Source organism: Rhinolophus sinicus, chromosome 2 (genome assembly GCF_057876585.1).
Source record: "Rhinolophus sinicus isolate RSI-liver-muscle chromosome 2, RSI-T2T, whole genome shotgun sequence".
NCBI classification, from domain to species: domain Eukaryota; kingdom Metazoa; phylum Chordata; class Mammalia; order Chiroptera; family Rhinolophidae; genus Rhinolophus; species Rhinolophus sinicus.
Genome location: NC_142502.1, coordinates 17818057 through 17840622, shown reverse-complemented (window position 1 = coordinate 17840622; position 22566 = coordinate 17818057). Strand labels below are relative to the sequence as shown.

The 22566-nt window shown below is 38.0% G+C and overlaps 1 protein-coding gene across 6 annotated transcripts in view; it reads left to right on the top strand.

Annotated features, from left to right (window-relative positions):
* The window catches only part of GRM1 (glutamate metabotropic receptor 1), a 336860-nt gene that overhangs the window by 89920 nt on the left and 224374 nt on the right, over positions 1-22566 (top strand). For all 6 annotated transcript variants that reach the window (XM_019744493.3, XM_019744494.3, XM_074333687.2 and 3 more), the window contains exon 3: positions 18570-18819. In XM_019744493.3, the coding sequence (XP_019600052.3) occupies positions 18570-18819 (250 nt within the window). The remainder of the gene's footprint in view (positions 1-18569; positions 18820-22566) is intronic.

Below are 22566 nucleotides of genomic sequence, written 5' to 3'. Positions count from 1 at the left end.
TTTTGGAGGTCAAATATTTGGGTATTTTTATTGGAATTTTCCTTTTGTCATCTATTAATATTTAACCAAATGACAGTAGGTGTGTCGTACAGGAAGAAAAACAGACGATACATTCCCCATATTCCTAGAGCATTGCATGAGAAGCAGCTGCCAGAAACAGTGACTGGTTTCAAACCAGCAGAGGCTTATCATCAGGATGTATGGCTTTCTGGAGTGTGGTTGTTTCACTAACCAAGACAAAGAAAGCTCTTGTATGTATGTGTGGGTTTGTGGCAGAGAAACCTGCTTTGGTTATTCTGTGAAACACCACTCAGCATCTGTTCCGTGTGAAGCCTTGAGAACAGGTTGTGGGCAGGACAAAGCCAGGACCTTCCTTACAGGCATTTCTGTGGTTCACTGAGAGGTTGCACAGAGTAACTTGGGAAGGTGGCAAGGATGTGGCTGCCGCTCCTTGAGCTGAACCTCAAAATCAGTTTTTAGTTAAATTAGGCCATTCCATGCCTGTTGGAGACAGAAGGTCATGTTTGATGACAGCAGATTGTTGTTAAATGACTTAAACACTACGTAGCCCAGGACTGTCCTGTGTGGTCAGTGTTAGGGTCTTCGTATTGCAGAGGCTTCTTCTGCAACAGAAAGGACCCAGTTTGATTTTCTATGTAGGTGAGGGGCTTTCTGACCCCCTGGGGAAATTGGGTTATCAGCTCAGAATCATGGTTTGGCCAGAGCCCAGTCCTGTAAGGCTAGAGTCACAGATGTCAGAAGGGTGTTTCGTTGTTGTTGTTTTTGTTTTTTCTATCCAGAACAAAAAGATCTCTCAGTGCATAGGCATCCATTTTGCAAGCTAGACGTTTCTAGTCATCAGACTGTTGGTTTCAGATATGTTGGTTTTAGCAAGGCAGTTATAGGAAGAGAAGTATCAGTCATCAATACTCAACCCTGATTCTGCTTCATTGTATAATTAGGATTATTAGAGTAAGTAGAAGTCATGGAGAACTCTAATACAACATAGTTTCAAATCACACTGGTGTGGCTTCAGATTTTGAGAATTGGTTTTAAAAAAGTTATATTTTGCTTGTACGGTTGTCTTCTGAGGGTCTAGAGTTTAATTTTTCCTCCCTCCCCTATCACTCTGTCCTCCCTCATTTCCTCTCTCCCTACCATTTTCGTTTTTCCTTTCTTCCTTATTTCCTTTATTTCTAAGAAAAATACGAATAACTTTATGAGGCATTGTACCAGTCAATGTGCTTTTGAGTTATAACATTTATATATTAAATGTAAATAAGGAATAATGAAAGTAAATAATATAATTCGTAAGACTAACAGGTGGAGGATATCAGAAAGTTAAGAGAAAGTAATGTTAGATAATTGAAAATTGGTTAACTAGTTCTGTCTTCTGTTTTTTTAAAATTTTAATATTCTTCTTTAACTTTTCATGGTAGGTAAAACCTAATACTGTGCTAAGAGTGAAAGAAAACTTTATGACAAGTTATTTCTTCCCTCAGAAAATTCACCTTTTACTATATTTTATTAATAATAAAGTTATTTGGTGCCTCCATGAGGTAAAGCTCCAGAGAATCTTATTTTCTGTATTAAATCTTCATTAATTTCACCAAGAAAACCCTAAGAAAGGAGGCAACTAATTTTTGAGGATTTCAATATTAAGAAGCAAGAGATTGTACCCAAGTTCAGGCTGTGATTTTTTTGTGCAGAGCGATGGATTTGTTGGGCTTGATCCTCACTGAATTTTCTTCTAGTTACCAGAAGGAAATAAATATATGCACAAAAGTTTATCTACCATCATCGATCTTCAATTCTCTTTATTAAGTAGTTCTTCTTATGATGGAATTCTCACTATTAGCACCAGTGATGAACTTCATTTGGAAGTTCTTGCCACTTTCCCTGCCAACCTAATAAAAGTAAATTGGAAGATCCTAGTGAGCTCTGGTTCCTCCAAGGTTTACTGTTTCTCCCTGGGAAAAAGTTAGCTCCATAATAACTCGATATATTAAGATATTACATAATGCTTCTTGAGTTCGAAAAGTTCAGCACGGTCAATTCTAAATGCCTATTTAATCAATTAAGACCTGGGAACTGAAAGGCTGTCACACAGTTCATTGATTATTTTATTGAGCAGTGGTTGAGAACAACTTTGTCCCCACTGTCCCAGAATGTTATAATCTTTAAGTAGATATTAAGACAGTTTTTCTTCTGCTGTATTTCTCCTTTGTATGTGTGTGTGTAGAATTCTGAATGGTAACCTAGAAGTCTATTTTATGTGGTATGTGGTACAGAGGGTGCTGTCCCCAAAATTAGGAGCCCTGGATTTTCATGTGGTACTGCCACTAACTGCCTTTCTGACCTTGGCCACAGTTCTTCATGTTTTTGCACCTCACCTATAAATGAGGGTCATAGACAAGATAAATGTCTAAGATATTCCAAGTTCTAATATTATATATAAAAATATTAGAGGTATGACAATTAAGTTCGGGAACTCATCCTAGAAAAAGTGCTACATGCCTCATTGCTGAATATCACTATGGTCACCTTTGAAATACCCCCCTGTGAAGCTATGCAGTAATGCCAATGCCTAGTCCAACTTTCAAAGCAGTTTTGGAACTCTTTTTCTGGAATGGCCATCAGAGCTGTTATCGTACTACCCTTGATGTCCTGAATGTCAAAATGTCTTCCTTTCGATATTTCCTTGATCTTTGGATGAAGAAAGAAGTCATTGGGGGACAGACCAGGTGAGTAGGGAGGGTGTTCCAATACAGTTATTTGTTTGCTGGTTAAAAACTCCCTCACAGACAATGCTGTAGGAGTTGGTGCATTGTCGTGATGCAAAGGTCATGAATTGTTGGCAAAAAATTCAGGTTGTTTTTGTCTAACTTTTTCACGCATCCTTTTCAGCACCTCCAAATAGTAAACTTGGTTAACTGTTTGTCCAGTTGGTAAAAATTCATAATGAATAAACCCTCTTATATAAAAAAAGTTTAGCAACAGCTTGGTAAGGTTTCATAATGTTGGTATATCAGTGTCTCACAGCTGTGTTCTTGCTAACATGTGGCGGTATCTTGCTGAGTGGTGTTCATTATTATTGTTGCGTGTTTTTGTGTGTCGTCACAAGAATGTTTGAGCTTGAATTAGAGCAATGAACAAACATTAAATTTCTTGTTAAACTTGCAAGAGTAGAAGTGAAATCAGGAACATGTTAGTCCAAGTTTACAGGGATAATGCCATGAAGAGAATGGCAGTGTACAAATGGATTAAACATTTTTCTGAGGGGAGAGAACGTGTCACTGATGAAGAGAGGTCAGGGAAGACAGTAACAAGCAGAACTGACGTAAACATTGCACAAATTAATTGAATTGTGTGTCAAAATTGTCAGCTGACTGTGAGAAGCATAGCAGACCAAGTAAACATCAATAGAGAAACAGGAAAATCTTAACTGAAAATCTTGGCATGAGAAAGGTGGGTGCAAAAATGGTCCCGAAAAAGCTCAACGATGACCAAAAGCAAAGGAGAGTTGAAGTTTGCCAAGACCCTTTGGAAAGGCAAGACGATGTTTTGGGCCATGTTATCACTGGTGATGAAACATGGTTGTACCAATACGACTCTAAAACAAAGCGTCAAAATGCACAATGGAAATCAGCCAGTTCTCCACGACCAAAAATGTTCTGTCAGTCCAAATCAAGAGTCAAAACTATGTTGCTAACCTTTTTTGATATCAGAGGGATTATTCATTATGAATGTATACCAACTGGACAAACAATTAACCAAGTACTATTTGGAAAGCTGCATGAAAAAGTTAGCCTAAACAACCTGAACTTTTCGCCAACAATTTATGGCTCTTGCATCATGACAATGCACCAGCTCACAAGGCACTGTCTGTAAGGGAGTTTTTAGCCAGTAAACAAATAATTGTATTGGAACACCCTCCCTACTGACCTGATCAGGCCCCCAACGACTTCTTTCTTTACCCAAAAATAAAGGAAATATTGAAAGGAAGACATTTTGGTGACATTCAGGACATCAAGCGTAATATGACCTCAGCTCTGATGGCCATTCCAGAAAGAGTGCCAAAATTGCTTTCAAGGGTGGACTAGGTACTGACATTGGTGCATAGCTTCCCAAGGGGAGTACTTTGAGGGTGACCATAGTGATATTCAGCAATGAGGTATGTAGCACTTTTTCTAGGATGAGTTCACAAACTTAATTTTCAGGGCTCGTATATTACAATGGGTCTAGGAAACAGACATATGTGTAAGGTACAGTTTGAATGTCCTTACTTTCTGATCCTTCAGAATCAAAAGATATACCTTCTTTAAAACCTAGTGCAGAGTTGCTTTCCTTGGGGAAGCCTGTCCTATCCTTTTCAACTGGATGTAGACACTCCCTCCTCTGGCCTGTACTTTAGTACGATCTGTAATCATTCCTTTGCATGTCATACTCTTTCAGACACCTGACTTTATGTAGCGCATGGACTCTTTCCATTCATTTGTTTGCCCGCAAGGGCCTGGCTTTACCAGGCACATGTGTGCTGGAAGATACTGAAATGACAAAGAGGTCACATTCATTCATAGGATGTAATATTTATCTTTCAATGTTCCCTTGTGATGGTGGGAAAACTGGAGACTGGAGAGCTGCTTATTTGAGTTTCTACATTTCTCCTCTCATTTCCCTGTAATGAGTCAGAGATTGGAGGGCTGTGATTTGGCAGTCATAGAGCTTGGCAAGGTGTCATTAGAAGAGCTTAATCAACAGTTCCTGTGTGGTTCATCAATTTAAAGCTCTTGGAATTGGAAGGAAGCTCAGAGGAAATCTAATCCTACAAAGGATTCACTCCAGTGCAATGTCATAGCCCAAGCTTATCTAAAATGCTTGATTCCCAATATTGGGCTTCTCAGAAATAATATTTTCTGTCTTAGTTTTTATTAGTGAAAACAAACGATGATTTACTACCAAAATGGGAAATAGGACCATGGCACTTTCTCATTTTTGAGCTATTAATTAAATTATATATTGTATTAATAATAGGGATGAGGAAGACGATACCTCATATATATGAAGATAAATTACAGTGGGTGATTTCTACTCAGGTTCATTTTGAACTCTTCCTTTATATTTTATTTACATATATTTTAACCCTAGAGTTATCACTAATTGTACCATCTTCATTTATAATCTCATTAAATGCCCATCCAATTTCCTCTCAGTGGGCCTCTTGTCAGAATGTATTGTGAAGATTTTAAATAATACATGTAAGGAATTATTCACCATCCGAAAGTGTTTGTAAGTTATCCAAGAATAACCATGGGAAAGTACCCAGGACGCAGTATGTTGTGGAACCGACAAACTCTGCCTGCCATGTGCTGCTCTGCTTTGCAGTCCTGTATCTCCATAACATCATTCACGATTCCTCCAGCTGCCCACTGCTTTCAGAAAGATCTGCTAAACCAAATCAGATTAGGATGTCAGGGCTTATAGGGTTACCTGTCCCAGGAACATTTTTCTCTTTAGTAGAAAGTGAAAAGTCATGTCTTGTTAATGGCAGAATTTCAGGTATCCATGAACACGGCATCTTGGGCTAGAGGGGCCCTTGCCAGCATTTTGAATAGCATTGTATGTAAACCTTATTTCAAACACCCTGGCCAGAGGAGCAGATAGAATGCGCAGTGACATTTAGTTGGTTGTGTTCCTGGTTGGCACCTCACTGACTCTGCCTTGCTCATCATCACACACAGACACAACCTGTCACCCTTCCTTTCTGTTTCCCTGACTCATCTTACTCATCGCTACAGGCTGGTACTCACATGCCTGGTACCCCTACAACATGTCAAATAAGACTGTGGGTTCTGGACTCTGACTGCCAGGGCTGAGCTCCCTTCTCTCCCATTTACTGTGTGTGGGAACATAAGCAACCTTTCCAAGGCTCAGTTTGATCATATGAGAAACAGTATGTGTGGGTTTCTTAGGACAAAAGGAGATAATGGAGGTAAAGGGCTTCATTTGGTGCCTAGCACATAGAGCTCAAGAAATGTTAGCTAAAGAAATAATAACAAACTCTCATTAAATCATTTAATTCTTACAACAACTCTAAGAGGTGGTTGCTATTGTTTTTTCTACTTTATAGATGAATTAAAACACAGGGAAGTCACTGACTTACCAAAGTCCCATTGCTAATAAGTGGGGGAGTCAGAATTTGAGCCCAGAGGAGCTGCTTTTCACCATTTTCCAATGCTGCCTCTCATACAAACAAATGGTATTACTCCAAGACTATTGGCAAAGCCATCAGAAAACTTCTCTGTGTAATCTGACTCCAGGTGAAACATGGGTCAAACCAAGGCTCTATCATGCAAAGTGTGTGGAATTAACCTTTCCCACCATGATACTTACAGCTGCATAGTAAGAGACCTCAGATAGTATTCAGTGAAACCTCTTCACTTTACAGATAAGGAAACTGGAACCCAGCACAGCCCAGGAACTTGCACATAGTCACACACTTAGACCAAGGCAGAACCAAACTGGCTAGGTGTCACAGCGCCAAACCCAAGGGCTTTTAATTCACAGCATTTACTGCCAGAGGCTTTCATGTCCTTAGAATTAAAGACAATCTTTTCCCCTTAGGCTAATTTTTTTTTTGACCCAGGGTAAAAATCTGTTTTGACTTGGTTAAGTGGAATTTTTTACAGATGATGTAAATAAAGGATGTAAAAAGTGGGGTTAAATAGGAGGCGATCAAGAGCTTAGCAATAGGGTTGGGTTAATTCCACTGAACAAAAGGTGGTTAAAAGCAGCTGCTTGGAGGGGCTGGGGAACAGCTGGCTCCTGCTGACTGTCAGTCCCACGATGCTAGACATTGGTCTTTCCATTACTTCGAGTTCATATAATGAGCTTGTTTTGTACGTGGCCCTGTTTTTTCTTATGTTGCCTGTTGCGGCAGGACAGTGTCTCGTTCCCTGTGTTTCAGTAATTGCATCCCTAAAAGTGAGTTTTGGCAAAAATAAACCTGCAGGCAAAATATATTTTAAATGGTTACACAACAAATGCTTTCTCTTCCCCTACAGTAATACACTTGTAACAGAATCAGATTGGGGAAGGAAAAAGCTGTTGAAAAAATTTTTGCTAAGCAGATGCTTACTCTTAGTACTAAGAATATAAAATATGTTTTGACATGAAGCTCTAGATTATGAAAGAGTGCTGATTCATATTGTTCTAGAATCACCAAATGCTCATGCTATAAAGAAATGTAAAGATCTAGTATAAAGCCCATATTATGAGCATGAGCAAAGAATACACAATGATAAACAGCTTGAGGTCACAGCTAGTTAGAGACAGTCAAGATTTCTGGCTCTCATCCTGAAATTTTTATAGTAAGATGTCTTATAGAGGACTAAGATTGTGTTCATCTGAAAATAACAGACAGCCATCCTAATGGTGGCTTAACTGGTAGGGGTTCATCTTTCTCATGCAAGAAAACATCCTGGGGGAGGCAGAACAAGGCTAGAATAAACAATAGTAATGTTATCAGGTTTCTGGCCTGTTCTTTTTGCTCCTTCAGTCTTCATGTGTCTTCCTCTTCATATTTGACCCTCATCGTGTGACAACATGGCTGTTGCATCTCCAGGCTCAGATAAATGTACTATGTAAAGACAAAAGTGATAAAAGGCCTAAAAAGCATGCCTGCCATCTGACATTTTCAAAACTTTTCCAGAAGCCTCACCTGGCAACTTCTGCTTAAATATAATTGTCAGGAACTGGGTCACTTCTGCATTTCTAGCTGCAAGGGAGTCTGCGAAGGTAGGTGCTTTTGGCTATGCACAGTCACTTCAAACAAAATTGGGTATTTATTTTTTATTTATTTATTGTTTTTAGTAAGGAAGGATAGGAGAATGAATAAGGCAAAGGAAATTACTAGAGTATGAAACAAAGTATGCTGGAGATAACTAATTAAGGACCACAGTCTTCAGGGTCAGATACTTCTTAGTTCTCATTACAGCTCTGGCAATTTTTGGGCAAGATGCATTACTTCCTGAGGCTTCAGTTTCCTTTGTAAATGGACATAATTTTGGTAAAATGAGGCAACAAGGTTGTAGTGAAGTTAAAAGAAAATAGTTAAGACCTAAGATTGCCACAAATTTTCACGTTATACGACTGCTTTAGGATCTGGTAACATTTGTGTTGCTTACCCTCTGCAGACCAAGTTATACTTTCTTTTTCTTTTTCTTTTTTTAACTTCAATGAGACAGAATATTCAGGATACCAAGACACAGAAATGTTTAAACAAACAGGTTTTCTTCCATATTAGAAATAATGCCCAAATAATAGGCATTATTCACATTGTTTCAAACCTTTTGCTTAAAGGGGAGGGACTTCAATGGGCGAACCATCTTGACCCCCCTTGAAGTGCTTTCATATCATGGAGAAGAGACGACGAGGCTTGCAGCCCAGCCTTGTAGGGAATTTACAGCAAACAGAGAGGGTGTTCTGAACCTTTTATATTTTTTTGTAGGGCAGAAGCTCAGGAGATGATGAAATTTACATCTCCCAGACTAAATCTCATTGAGTTTTAAAGGGGAAAAAAAAGAGGAGACTAACTACTTCTTAATAAATTAGGAGGACTCATGAGATTTCAGGATTTCAAACAGGAAATCTGTGTGTATTATACATGCCCCGTCAATCCAACTATGTAGATATCACAGGAAATGACACATGGACTATTGTCAGTTTTGCTTAAGAGTCACTATAATATTAGTATTTCTTATTTCTTTCAGGAAGGGAAATTACTACATAGTCATTATGAGAAGTTCATTTCCTTTCTGAAAAGAATTTTCAAATATTGCATAATAGCTGTGTTTGGTATGATATTCAGATGAAAATTTTACCCTATGTATATATTTTTTTAACTATTTTTTTTTTAAGGAGGGCGCAGCTCACAGTGGCCCGTGCAGGGATCAAACTGGCAACCTTGGTGTTATGAGCAGCACCACGCTCTAACCAACTGAGCTAACTGGCCACCCCAACCCTATGTATTTTTATTTCAAACAGTTTTATTAACAAAATAGTACATGATTATTGTAGATAAATTAGAAAATAATGCTAAAAATATAAAAACATAATTAGACATAATTTTACTATTTAAAGAAACCACTGTTAATATTTTCATGCATATTCTTCAAAATTTCTATATATATATTAAAATTGGCTTTACAGTTTACATACTATTTTTAAATTTTTGGACTTAACAATATGGTATAAATGTTTTCTATGGCATTGAAGGCATTTATATCATTCATGAAAATATTTGCATATATTCTTTAGATAAATACATAATAATTATTTAACCAAACTCCTATTGTAGAACACAGTTGTTTTTGTTCACTTGTTATATTTTCCAATTATGTGCTGTGATGAAGATCCCCATACCTGGAACTTGGTGGACAATGAAATTATTTTCTAAAAAGCCATGTTTCTGAGTCAAAAACATGAATGTAATTTAAAGCATCGATATTACAAGTTTTCCACTAAACAGATGGGTACAGTTGATACTACCATTAATAGTACATGAGAGTGCTCATTTCAATGAAATCTTGCCAGCATTAGGTATTACTCATTAAAAAGTATCTGTCTGTCTATCTATCTATCTATCTATCTATCTATCTATCTATCTATCATCTATCGTGTATATACCTATCATGTATATACCTATATATACATATTGCATATATATACACAGTGTGTGTGTGTGTGTGTGTGTGTGTGTGTGTGTGTGTGTGTGTGTATTTTGGAGTACTTTTTCTGAACTTATTGTTGCTAGATACAACCTTCCCAGTTTTGATTGTATATTCAGTGCCATATAGGCAGAGATAGTGGACAGGTATGCTAGGGGCTGCCTCTCTGAACTTGTTTCCTCCCTGCAAAATCTGGAATGAAAAAAGAAATGGTGCTTTTCTAAAAGACTGATGAAGTTCTTTTGCATTTTTGTATCACTTACATTTTTCCTTCTCTAACTTCTTTCTCTGTATCATAAAGAATTTGGGTTAGAGAAACAACAAACTGGGTTATTGCATAAAGCTCTAACATTGATACAATGGCTGAAACTTGAGGAAGACTCAGTGTTCGAGACTCAAAATAGGCAAACATAGACTTCTGCATGCATTGTGTAAACTTCAAAAGTCCACAGGTAAAATAGGAAAGGAGTTGCTTTGTGTAAGTATGGCAGAAAACGTATCTAGGGACAACCGCAGAACATGGTGACCATAAGTAGAGAGCAAAGCACTGAAGTTAAAGAAATAATCATGAGCTCTTGGGTCATGCTAAAGCCATATGTCCAATTTTATATTGTACAACTTTAGAGAGATATGGAGAGTAAAATTAGGCCCCACTCCCTGAACTTTTTTCTATCTTCAGGAACTTTGCAATCATTAACACATATCACTTAGAAATCATGACAAGTCTTTGAGATGCATGTTATGATCCCCATTTTACACAAGAGGAAATCAAAGCTTAAATAAAACACTTAGAGGCTACCTCTCCTTATCCAGGATCCAAGATTTAACCTGGGTTGATCTACCTCCAACGTTCATCTCTTATTGACTCAGCTATAAGGCATACCTGAAAATGTGATGAGGCAAAGGATAAAGGTTACTTGGCCTCAATTCCATTGCACAGAGATGACAGTCACTTTTTGGTAAATTTCCTTCTTCCATTTGGGTGGTATAACCATACATGTCCAAACTGGGATAATTAGAGGCAAGGTTGAGAAATTGCTGGTAAAATGATTCCTTTTTATTCTCTGTGACTGCCTTGTGTGAGACAGTTCCTTCATTGACCTTGCATATAAATTTCCTTACATGCCCCTAAGGCGGGTGATGACTCACTCACCTCTGACTGACCCATAATGCTGATGCAGGTGTGTGGAGGGAGACAGGGGAGCCATCACATTTTCTATGCATTATGTGGGAAAAACAAATAAATTAAAAAGTTGCCAGGAAATGTTAAAGTAATAGGGGCTGTTTCCTTTGGAGAAGAGAAAGCTGACTGTGGCTTCCAGAAGACTTAAAAAAAGAATGTATTCATTCAAACTAGCTGATATCTGTTTCCATTGAGAATGAAGAGGAAATGGATTTAGATTTCATCGAAATGGATTTAGGTCACAAAGAAGAATTTTCTGATAATTATGGTTGTCGAATATTGCAGTAGATTTCCAGAAGGCACTGTGAAAGCAACTTTGTCCGATTTATCACAGGAGGCAGAATAGTCAATTTTCAGGACTTCGGACAGGGACTGGTCCAAGACCCTAGAGATTTAATCATCAGGGGAGCCGAAGACTACTATGGAATACCAACAGAGGAATGTAAGCATGAAGTAAGGCAGGGAGTAAGGCAGTCTGGAGCATAAAACTAGTGGATCTTCAAAGTGAAAGCATTCCTTCTTTAAGGAAGGTGAAAAAAAAAATTTCCCTGCATGAATGTGCCTTCCCATATAATTGATGTATAAATATGTAAGGACGAGCCATGTTGAATACCGTTGTTTGAACAGGATAATTTATGAAGACACGATAAGAAGATTTGAACTTGGTTTCATATGATGGCTGAAACGTTATGTTAACCACAAAATGGAGCTCAGATTGTTTCTTAAATATATCCTTAACATTTTAAGAGTAGAAAAAAACCCCAATCAGTATAAGAATTAGTCTTCATAGCCTAGGTTTTTCCTTGATAGTATTTCATACAGGTGATTATGAAATCCAAGATAATTTTGTTTTATGGCTTGTTTGCTCAGTGCCATTTTGCTATCAATTCATTACAAACCACTCTTTTTATGAATGAAAATCTGTTGACTTGGTTGGATAATAATCACATTTAACGTCCTCAAAATCATATGTAGCTTAGAAAGTTCAGAGTGGTGGCCCTTGTTTTTTCTCTTCTGAGATAGTTCTATATTTTATCTGCCTTTCGATACCTTTCTTAACTGTGGCCTTGTATAGACAGCAATGCCCAGTTCTGTTTATTTAAATATTTTTATCATTTTCAAACAATGACAGTTACTTACAAACCTCATGTTCCCACTCATAAGTCTTCCCACAAGTTCTGTTTAGAAGCTTAACTTTACAGAATATCTTGATGTTCTCCCTATAAATCTTTTTGTCATATAAGCTAGGAATGTAGACTGTTTTCAACATATGTTAGTTTTATATTTTACAGCCTTTGTCAGATACCACTCTTCCCTTTCTGTCTCACTCTCTAGGTTTTAGGCAACATCATAACAGTGATAAAGTCTGTTATAAAATCTGTTACAACGTAGCAACATATAGCATACTTCCATTTTGCAATCTTGTGGTGGTATGCCAGATGCTTCGCTAGAGATCCGTTATATAGCATGCCTTTCTATACACCACAGACCTTCTGCTCCAGTGGGACTCCTCTACTGTTTCCTCTAACTAAAAATACCTTTTGTGGGTGCTCATTCACTCCTATTCACCCTGAATACCAGTCCTTTTCTTACATTCTTCAAGGCCCAATTTCATTCCTATTTTTCCCAAAAGGTGTTCTCAGAGCCTCCCTGCTCTCTTATTCTTCTGAAATTTAGTACTATGGTATTTTTTATTTCCCATGTAGCATATACAGGTTATTATTTTTGCTATATTTTGCATGGCTGTGTCATGCCTTCACAGGTATATTAGAAGTCTATGTAGTGGGCAGTGTAATATTTAGATGTTAAATCCTAGACCCACCACTGTATGACCTTGGATAAGTTACTTAACCGCTTAGAGCTTTCACGTCCTCATCTGTAAAAGAGGAGCTTTAACCTTTATGTGGAGTTGTTGTGATGAATACATGAAATGCTTAGCTCTTTTAGCGCAGTGCCAGACACATAGCAAATATTCATCAATTTGAAGACAGAGTCCATGTCCGATATATCTTGGTAACTCTTGAAGTGGAGAGCCCAGGGATTTTTTTCAAGTTGAGAGCTCAATAAACTATTTGCTAATTGAATGTAAACATGCAGCTCTCTACCAGGTCTGAGTGTTTACATTACATTTTCCTTTTATTCTTCAAGAGTTTTATTGAAAGGCAGTTCTTTATATATTCACAGCTCCTTCCAAGGCTGCACAGAGAAGTACCTAAAGAAATTCTTTAGTACCTGGGAAGGCAAGAGAAAGCCTGAGCAGCAGGATGGAAAGGAGAGGCAGAGAGGGTGGGCTGTGTGCTGAGTGTTTTAGTTTCAGTCTGGCATGATTTGTTCATGACCTGGTAGACAGGCAAAGAATACATGTCTCCTAGCTATCTTTCTATTTGTAGAAAATCTGTTTATATTTGAAGACTCAAAATAAAGGCACTTCCTTTTATTCCCTCAGCTTTATTGAGCTATAATTGACATATAAAATTGTATACATTTAAAGTATACAATGTGATTGATATACATATACATTGTGAAATGATTACCACAATACAGTTAATTCACACATCCATTACCTCACACAGTTATCTTTTTTGGTGTGAATGTTGGGGGAGTACATTTAAGATCTACTGTCTTAGAAAGTTTTAGTATACAGTATATACTATCACATATAGTATATACCATTAACTATACAGTCATTGTGTACATTAGTTTCCCAGAGATTACTCATCTTATAAATGAAAGTTTGTGCCCTTTGATCAACATCTCTCCAATTTTTCCCACTCCTCAACCCCTGGCAACCACCATTCTACTCATCTATGAGTTTGACTTTTTAGATTCCACATATAAGTAAGATCATACAGTATTTATCTTTCTATGTCTGGCTTATTTCACTTAGTATAATGTCCTCCTGGTGCATCCATGTTGTCACTCTGTGTGTGTGTGTGTGTGTGTGTGTGTATGTCACATTTTCTTTATCCATTCATTCATTGATGGGCACTTAGGTGGTTTTCATACCTTGGCTAATGTGAACAATGCTGCAATGAACATTGGAGTGCAGCTATCTCTTTGAGATACTGATTATATTTCTGTGGATTTATACCTAGTAGTGGGATTGCTGGATCCAATGGTAGTTCCATTTTTAAATTTTTAAAAAACTTCATGTTTTCCATTGTGGCTGGACAAATATGCATTCCCACCACCGGTGCACAAGGGTTCCCTTTTCTCCACATCTCCACTGACAAGTGGCACTTTCTTTAGGAAGCTTTTCCTGATTTCTAACCCCAGCACCTCTTTGCTAGTCTTTGTCGTGTCATTAGTTCTGCTGCCACTAAGTGAAAGTAACATGATTTCAAGCCTCCTGGAGGCAATTCTCTTCCCATTTTGTGTGGTCTCTATATCTAGTACTAGTATCAGTATAATGAGCACAATACAGTTGTTGTAGGAGTCAAATAAGATGATGCCTATGAGTGCAATTTTTAAAGTATAAAGATTTATGAAAGCATAGTTATCATAGCTGTTCTTCCTTGATTAGGGCTACTCTCATGAAAATGTATACACTAATTAGTTTGGGATCTTTTAGGGATCGTGAGAAAAATGGGTTGTTTAAACATGATCCTATGCATGGGACTCAGCTCTACCAATTTGTGTAACAAAGAATTGCTATCTGAACAAGAAAGTATAATAAAGAAATTGGGACAAATATTTCATGAAACCAATTGACCTATGCAGGCTCTTTTTTGGATTATGAAAATATACGTGTTTAATTGATTTTCTTTTTTTTTTTTTTTTGCTATTAAGAGAAATGAATGGTAACCTAGGAGCCTAGTAATGTAGAACTGTTCCAGTTCTAACACAGACAAGCGTCACGCCCACTGGTGAGCTGTGTCTCCTCTCTCTGGCTCAATTTCCTTGTCTGGAACCTGAGGGGTTTGGACAGAGTATGTCTAAGGCCTTCAGATTTCTAAAACAAGGGTTTTCTTTTTTGAATGCATCAACTAGTCTTGCTCGTTGATTTGGCATGTATTTTGATAAAAGGAATGAAAGTTTTCTGTGATTGAAATCCAAGGGTGGCACCTTAGCAGTAAGTTATTTCCCTTGTAACACCATCTTATGACAGACTGACAGTGCCTTTGCTAGGAGCGTTGGCTGGTGGTGTCTCTGTACCTCATAGATTCCTGAACCTGCATTTATTGTGAGAAGAAGGCATCTGACTTCCTTCCTCATGCCCTCTTCTGCAGACAGATGAGGCATTTACTTGCCAGCTGCAGTTTTCTCCCTTATAATCAGTCAATGCCTCTTGTCTGAGCCTTGATGTGTTTCCACAGTCCATGGAGCTGCAGAGTTTGTGACGTGTTAATGCTTCCTGTGGACTGTATTAGGCTGCTTAAAGGTGGTTATATTAAAAGGCAAATGCATTAATTGATAATTAATCTTTTTTTTAATTTATTTTTTAAATTTATTGGGGTGACAATTGTTAGTAAAATTACATAGGTTTCAGGTGTACAATTCTGTAAAAACATCATCTATAGCTCATATTGTGTGGTCACCACCCAGAGTCAGTTCTTCTTCCATCACCATATATTTGATCCCCTTTACCCTCATCTCCCACCCCCCACCCCCTTACCCTCTGGTAACCACTAAACTATTGTCTGTGTCTATGAGATTTTGTTTCTCATTTGTTTGTTAGTCAAAACTGATAATTAACCTTGTAAAAAAGGAAACAAGAAAGCTTTCTTTTCAAAAATAAAGAAAAATCTTATTAGGTTTTATTACAACACCCATGAAACTTTTGTGGGTGCTGAAATTTAAGTCCTAAGTCCTTTTTTGGGACAGCATCATTCTTTTAAAATTATTTTGACTTAACAGTTGCTGTATTTATGTGATATTTACCTAGAGAAATTTTGAAAACTGCTTCCAAGTTGTCCACCAAAAGTTTGAACTGCTTTAATCCAAAGTGGATATATTTGTGTCTTGCCAACACTGAGTATTATTAATTTGTGCTCTAGCACTTAATTCCCTATGGAATCAGACTGAAGCGAATCTCTAGCTGAGATGATACTCCTGCTTGGAATTTCCCTCCTGTCACTCCCCAATTCTCTTGCTCCTCTTCTGCTCAATAAATAACTGGAACAAGAGTTTTCATTTCATCTCTGTTTTTAGGGAACCTGACCTAGCACACTTGATTTAAGGTGGAAGAGATTGAAACGAAGAATAGAGACTGGATGAGGAACATTCTAGAGATAGAGTCCAGAGGAATAGATCTGCTGTAGAAGAGAAAGATAGAAATGAAAACTGATCTTAAATTTTGTTACTGAGCAACTTGGTGGGTAGTCACATTAAAAAGCAGGTTTGGAAGGTAGAGAGGAAAAAATTCGATGTCAGATGTGTTAAGTTTGAGATGTCTGTAAGTGGCTACATCAAGTAGGCAATTGAATACACTAATCTTTTGTTCCAAAGGGCAGTCCAGTTTTAAGATCTACATTTAGGATGCAACCATGGTATTCAAACAGAGCTTGAAAGAATGTGACTGAAGGGAGGTACTTTGTGAGACTATAGTTGAAGAAAAGAAAGTTTCCCAGGACCGCATCCTCGTGTGACAATATTTAGAGGTTGAACAGAGAAAGAATATCTAGTAAATACTTTCAGGAGTAGTCAGTGAGTGGTGAGGAAACTCTGAGAGGGTTGTGTCACAGAAACCAAGAGGATAAACTGTTTCAAGGAATGTGTGGCCAGCTATTGAATTCAGCTGAAGGAGACAGAGAACAGATCATGAAATATGGCAACAGGGAAATTATTGGTGACCTTGACAGGGGATGAGTTTGAGGAGTTTCTGAAGTGATGGAAATGAGGAGATGAGCGGTAAAGGAGAGCATGGGTGATGGTGAAGCAAATACATTGACCCAGACAACAATTAGTGCTGGAACAGGAGTAGTTATGAGGGGGTGACTCAATGACTCAAGTGGAACAGTGTTCAGGAGCTGTTTTTTTTTTTTTTTTCAATTGACACCATTAGAAGGGAGAAATAGATTTTACAAAAGAGAGGGACAACTGCAGGAGAAAGTCCTTGAATAGACAAAAACTGACCTAGTCTTCATGAGCTCTATCCTGAAGCAGAAACACTTCAAGTTTACAACAGGAGGGATGCCAGAGAACATGCGTGCCAATGAAGAAAGTTTTGTAGATGTTGTGGCTGACGTAGTTTTTGTCTGGTTGTTTCTGTGTTCTTACTGAATTATGAAATGGAGACCCCAGCTGAGATGGGCATCAGAGGTGGGGTTAGTATTTTGGAGATTTGAAGAGAGAAGAGTAGGGATAGAAATAATCACGTTAGAGACTAGGAAAATTTATTTACTGTGGAGATGTGGTATAATTTTCTTGCACTGTTGAGTGCCCCTTTTGGTATGTATACTCATGAATTTGAAACAAAATTAGTCATCAAGGTTGTGAGTTTTTTCCAGCTATGTTTAGGTGCTCACGTGTAAACATGGACTAGGTGAATGGTTGGGTTTAACTAGCAGTAGGATTTTGTCAGGAAAACATAAGGGAGTTAAAGAATTTTTAAGGGAATGATTATGAAGCTAGGCTATGAGATCTAAGCTGAGCTTAGAGACAAATGAGAGGGAGGATGGAAGGAAAGATAGGGAGGTAAATGGATTTGAGGTTTCTCTGAGGTTGGATGAATGCTGGAGTATGGGTCGTAGAATATCTGAGCTTGGAAGATAAGAGGGGTAAATAGAGATTGGGATGTTTGACATCCACCTTAACATCCACATTAACCCTTGTGATAATAAAGTCAAAAGTGTGACCATGGAATTATGTGGATGACGGGCAATATCATTAGGTAGAGGGAGTTGAGAAGCTGTGGGGACACAGTATTCAATCATCTATATGGATATCAAAATCCTCTAAATTGTGGAAAAGAGTAGAGATATAGAGGATACTAAAGGGAAGGCTAAGGTCGTCAATGAAATGGAGAGATGGGGAACTGGCACAATGTGGTATTTGTTTTACTTCATTCATTTCTCTGAGCTCTTCATTTTTTAAAGTGTATTTTATTATAAGAATGATACTAAAATAAAAATTAAAATATAAAACGAAATCTCCCATAATCCCATCACTTCATCAGAGGATGTTGGATTTTGACTAAGCCATGTATCTGTTTGTTGTCTTTTTATTCGGGCCGGACCAGGTATTCCATTTGCTTTGTTACTCACTCTTCATGGAAATGTGGCAGGGCTTGCTATCACCAAGAGTGTCTGCCTCTTAACCAGGCAGCCAGCCAAAGCCAACCCTCAAATGAACAGGCCTTCCCATTGTCCTGGTTGACCTCCTACCCCCATGTGCTGATCTCTCCCACGCTGCTAAAATTTGGGACAACCACTATTAATCATGGTTGTAAAATAGGGCAGCAGTCCTTCATTTCTCAAAACTTGTTTCACTGTGGATGCCCTAGTCCAATAGTTTCTCATTATTTTCATAGAGTTGATCATTGGATTACATTTGATTGCTTGCATTGATCCATCCAGATCTTCCCTCAGTGCCAGTTATATTTACAAATTATTTGGCAAGTCTGTCCTCTCCATTCTGTGAGTAATGAATCCTCATTCACGTTGTGAGTGTTTCTGCTGCCAGGTTGTCTTGAACATCTGCTGATTGTTTCTGGACAGGGAATTATGGGGAGAGCGGAATGGACGCTTTCAAAGAGCTGGCTGCCCAGGAAGGCCTCTGCATCGCCCATTCAGACAAAATCTACAGCAATGCCGGTGAGAAGAGCTTTGACCGACTCCTGCGCAAGCTCCGAGAGCGGCTTCCCAAGGCCAGAGTGGTGGTCTGCTTCTGCGAAGGCATGACGGTCCGAGGCCTCCTGAGCGCCATGCGGCGCCTTGGCGTCGTGGGCGAGTTCTCACTCATTGGAAGGTATCTCTCTCTCTCTCTCTCTCTCTCTCTCTCTCTCTCTCTCTAACACACACACACACACACACACACACACACACACACACACACACACACACATATTTTAGCACACAAAACTGGACTCCAAAGAGGGTGAGATGTGCTCTGCTGGGCTGACCATGAGTTCCTGGTCCTCTGAGAGTCGGGCTATTGTCCTTTTCCTGATAGACAAGAGCAGAGCAGTCAATGACAAGATGATGAGATTATTTCAGTAAAGGGGGAAGTTGCCAGAATGTTTGTCCTGGAGAATTTTTCTTTTCATTTGCTTCCCACCCTTTCTACCCTATCCCCAACACACACACACACACACACACACACACACACACACACACACACACACACACACACACAACCACACACACGCTTATGTCTTCATAATTCCTAAGCATGGAACTCTTAACTGGTATTGGAGGTCAGCACTGAATAAGGAAATATATATTAAAATTTGAAATTTAAAGGGTTGGCTAAATGCAAATGAAAACACATATCTGAATTTTGGAACTTGATGGTATAATTACTTACACTTATAGGATAGCTAATGGTGATGCTTTCAAAGTGTGATTTCTGGAATTGTGCATGGTGGGTTCCAAAATCTCTACTCTTCTTTCTAGATCGTGTGTATTTATGTGGAAATAGATTTTCAGTATCATTGTATTTTTCATAGAGGTTTTGACTCAACAGGTATCTTGTTTAATCTGCCATCTTCTAATATCACATAGTAGTAAAATATTCCAAGGAACCTCCTGAGTTTACTTGAACGAAAGCCACCACTGATCTCCAACCTTGTCACACTCATCATCTTCCAGATCTCTTTTTCTCCTCCCAGTTCCTCTCCTTGCTAGAGATTACACTCAATCTCACCCACTGAAGCACCTCAACCACTGACCCTTTTTAAAAAACTGGGTAGTGGTGTTGGCCTCCTCACTGGACCTTTCCCTTCCATCCTTGTACTTGTGGTAATGACCACAGCAGTAAGATTAACGTCACCATCATCTGGGACTAGAGGCTCAGGACACCTCAAAGACTTTTGAGACGAAGGAGGGATAGAGATACAACTAAATGAATAAAGAAACAAACAAGCAAAATACTCTTTAGGCATGAGAAGGTATAGATTCAAGGGCAAAGTATAATTTGAGATTAAGAAAATTCTTGAATTTGGGTAAAATTGGCCTCAAAGTGCCATTTTCACATCTTCAGCATGATGCAGTGTGTGTGTTACTTAAGAAATCAAGTCTTTTAAGAAGGATTTTTAGGACAATTATTTCCTTTGTGAGTGAAAAGGATGTAAGCAGCATTGTTAAGTGTTGCGAGAAGTTTCTTAGTATACGCACCAGGAAAGATGGCCTACAGACGTTTAGTCTTTTTAAGTGATTTTGTAAAATGACTGCTTTTATGAAGGGTGCTTGTTTACAAAACAATTCTCACGTTTACCATTTCCAAGAGAAAATAGTCTGTTTTTAGAATTCATTCTCTTTAATATCCCTGAAGAAGCTCTCTACTTAGATTCTGGAGACCTTGAGCAGATGTGGCAAATATGAGCTTTGGGGTATACAGACTGTCTAATTGTGAAATATAATTATACAAAATGCTTCAGTGAGTAATTGAAGTGTAAAGAACTCAATCCACCATTATTATTTTTAAAAGCTGGATAAGGCTGGTAATATAAACTTCCCTCTCCTGCTAATAATGCAACTGAGCGCATAAAGTGTTTCTGAGAGTCTCACATGTGCTTGTTCATAAAGAAGTAAGCTACATGTGATATCTACTTCTTTTATTCCTCTTTGTCTCTGCCCCACTTCTGTTGGGTTCTAATGACACATCCTAGGGAACCTCCATCACAATGAATGCACTACGCTCTGTACCAAGGGTTACTGCCAGTGATGCAGTGATGATAAGAGGCCAAAGCTATGCCACACTTGGTGCTTCCCTGCCATTCTGGGCTACATTCCATGAGGGTTTCTCAGAGTGGTATTGGCTTTTACTCTCATATCTTAAAGGATTTTGGGGAAAATAGAGAATCTTTTTTGGTTGTCATTCTTTGTTCACAGCTTTCTCCCAGATATGGGTCTAGGTTTCAGTCCATAGGGAGCTGAGCAAGGGACAATGCCAAGTAGTAACACTACATAATACCTAGAATTAGCCTTCCCTTCAGATGTTTGATTCTCCCACTTCCTGATGGATGAATTCTATCCCAAATGCTCCTCTCTCATGCCAATGGGCATTTGGTGGGCTTGGTTCCCTCATTTTATCAGGTATGTCCTTAAGGGTTCTAATTTAACATCATGTTGTAAATTCAAGCTACATTTATAATGCTGTCAAATATATTTCCCTCCTATTTAAAGGGGGTTTCATTTACCAAATGGTGAACTTCTTTGAGGTTGAGAGCCATTGTTGACTTTCTTTGACAATACATGCTATGATTCCGGCTGCTGCCAGATTCACTAGAGAGCATTGTGTGAATAGTGATGGATCTCTTCTCATAGAGGTAAAGACAAGGAAATCCTGGTGTAGATTGCAGCAAAAGATTTAATTTAAAAAACTAAAACTTTCTGAATGATGGTTTATATTCCCTTGTCTCCATGACTTCTCTTTTCTCTCACACTTCACATCAAACATAGAAGGAAATGTTGTTGGTGTTACCATCAGAACATATCCAGACTTTGACAACTTACTGCCATTGTTGTTACTACCATCCTGATCTAAGCCACCATCATCTCTTATGTTGGTTATTGCAATAACCTCCTAATTGATCCTGTCCCCTCCCCACCATTTATTCTGAAGGCAAAGTGATGTCTTGAAAATTTAAGTCAAGTCATGTCAATCTTTACCTTACCCACTCAATACCTTAAAATGGCTTCCCATTTTCCCATAACAAAGTCCCACATTCTGTCACTGGGACTGAGTTCTGTATAATACAATAATAAACTATACTTACAGAAATCGAAGTTTTAAATAGGAATTTCTCGGAGATAATAAAAACATTCTATATTAATGAATGTAGGGTAATAGAAAAATATAACAAAACATGGGCTAAGAATTCTAGCTCTGTCACAAAGTAATCATGTGATCTGGTTTAAGTCACTTTTTGTCTCTGAGTCTATTTTCTTTTTCTACAAAAATTAATGACATGGCTCTAGATCATCCTTAAATATTTTTAGTCCCAGGATATATTGTAATATATTAAGACCATGTGACCAAATTGTGATCAATGGGAAAGTATTTATAGATTCATTTTTTCTAAAGTTATTCATGAATTTGGATTAATCAAGTTATATTTTCTCACCAATCACCTTGTTAAAACCAGGACATTTCATTGAATACAGTATTTTTGCATTAATCTGTGGTCATGGAATGCGGGCAGCAGGCCCACAGGAAAATCAGATCTTTAACTTTGGAAAAACTGGCATCGTATTCTCACCAGTACGTTAACTAACCATAATCAAGTTAATCATCATGCAAAAGAATCATTCCTTCTTGGCTCTATGAAATTGCCTCTTTTGAGATGCTTCTTAGAATTGTGCTTACCATATCTATAATTAAAATTTTAATGATGATGAGAACAATGACGATGATGATGATAACATTTGTTTAGGACTGACTATATGCCAGGCACTGTTCTAAGTACTTTGTATACATTAGCTATTTAATTATCTATACGATATAATGATAGATTCTAATTTTTAAAAAAATATATTTTGATGTACAGAGAAG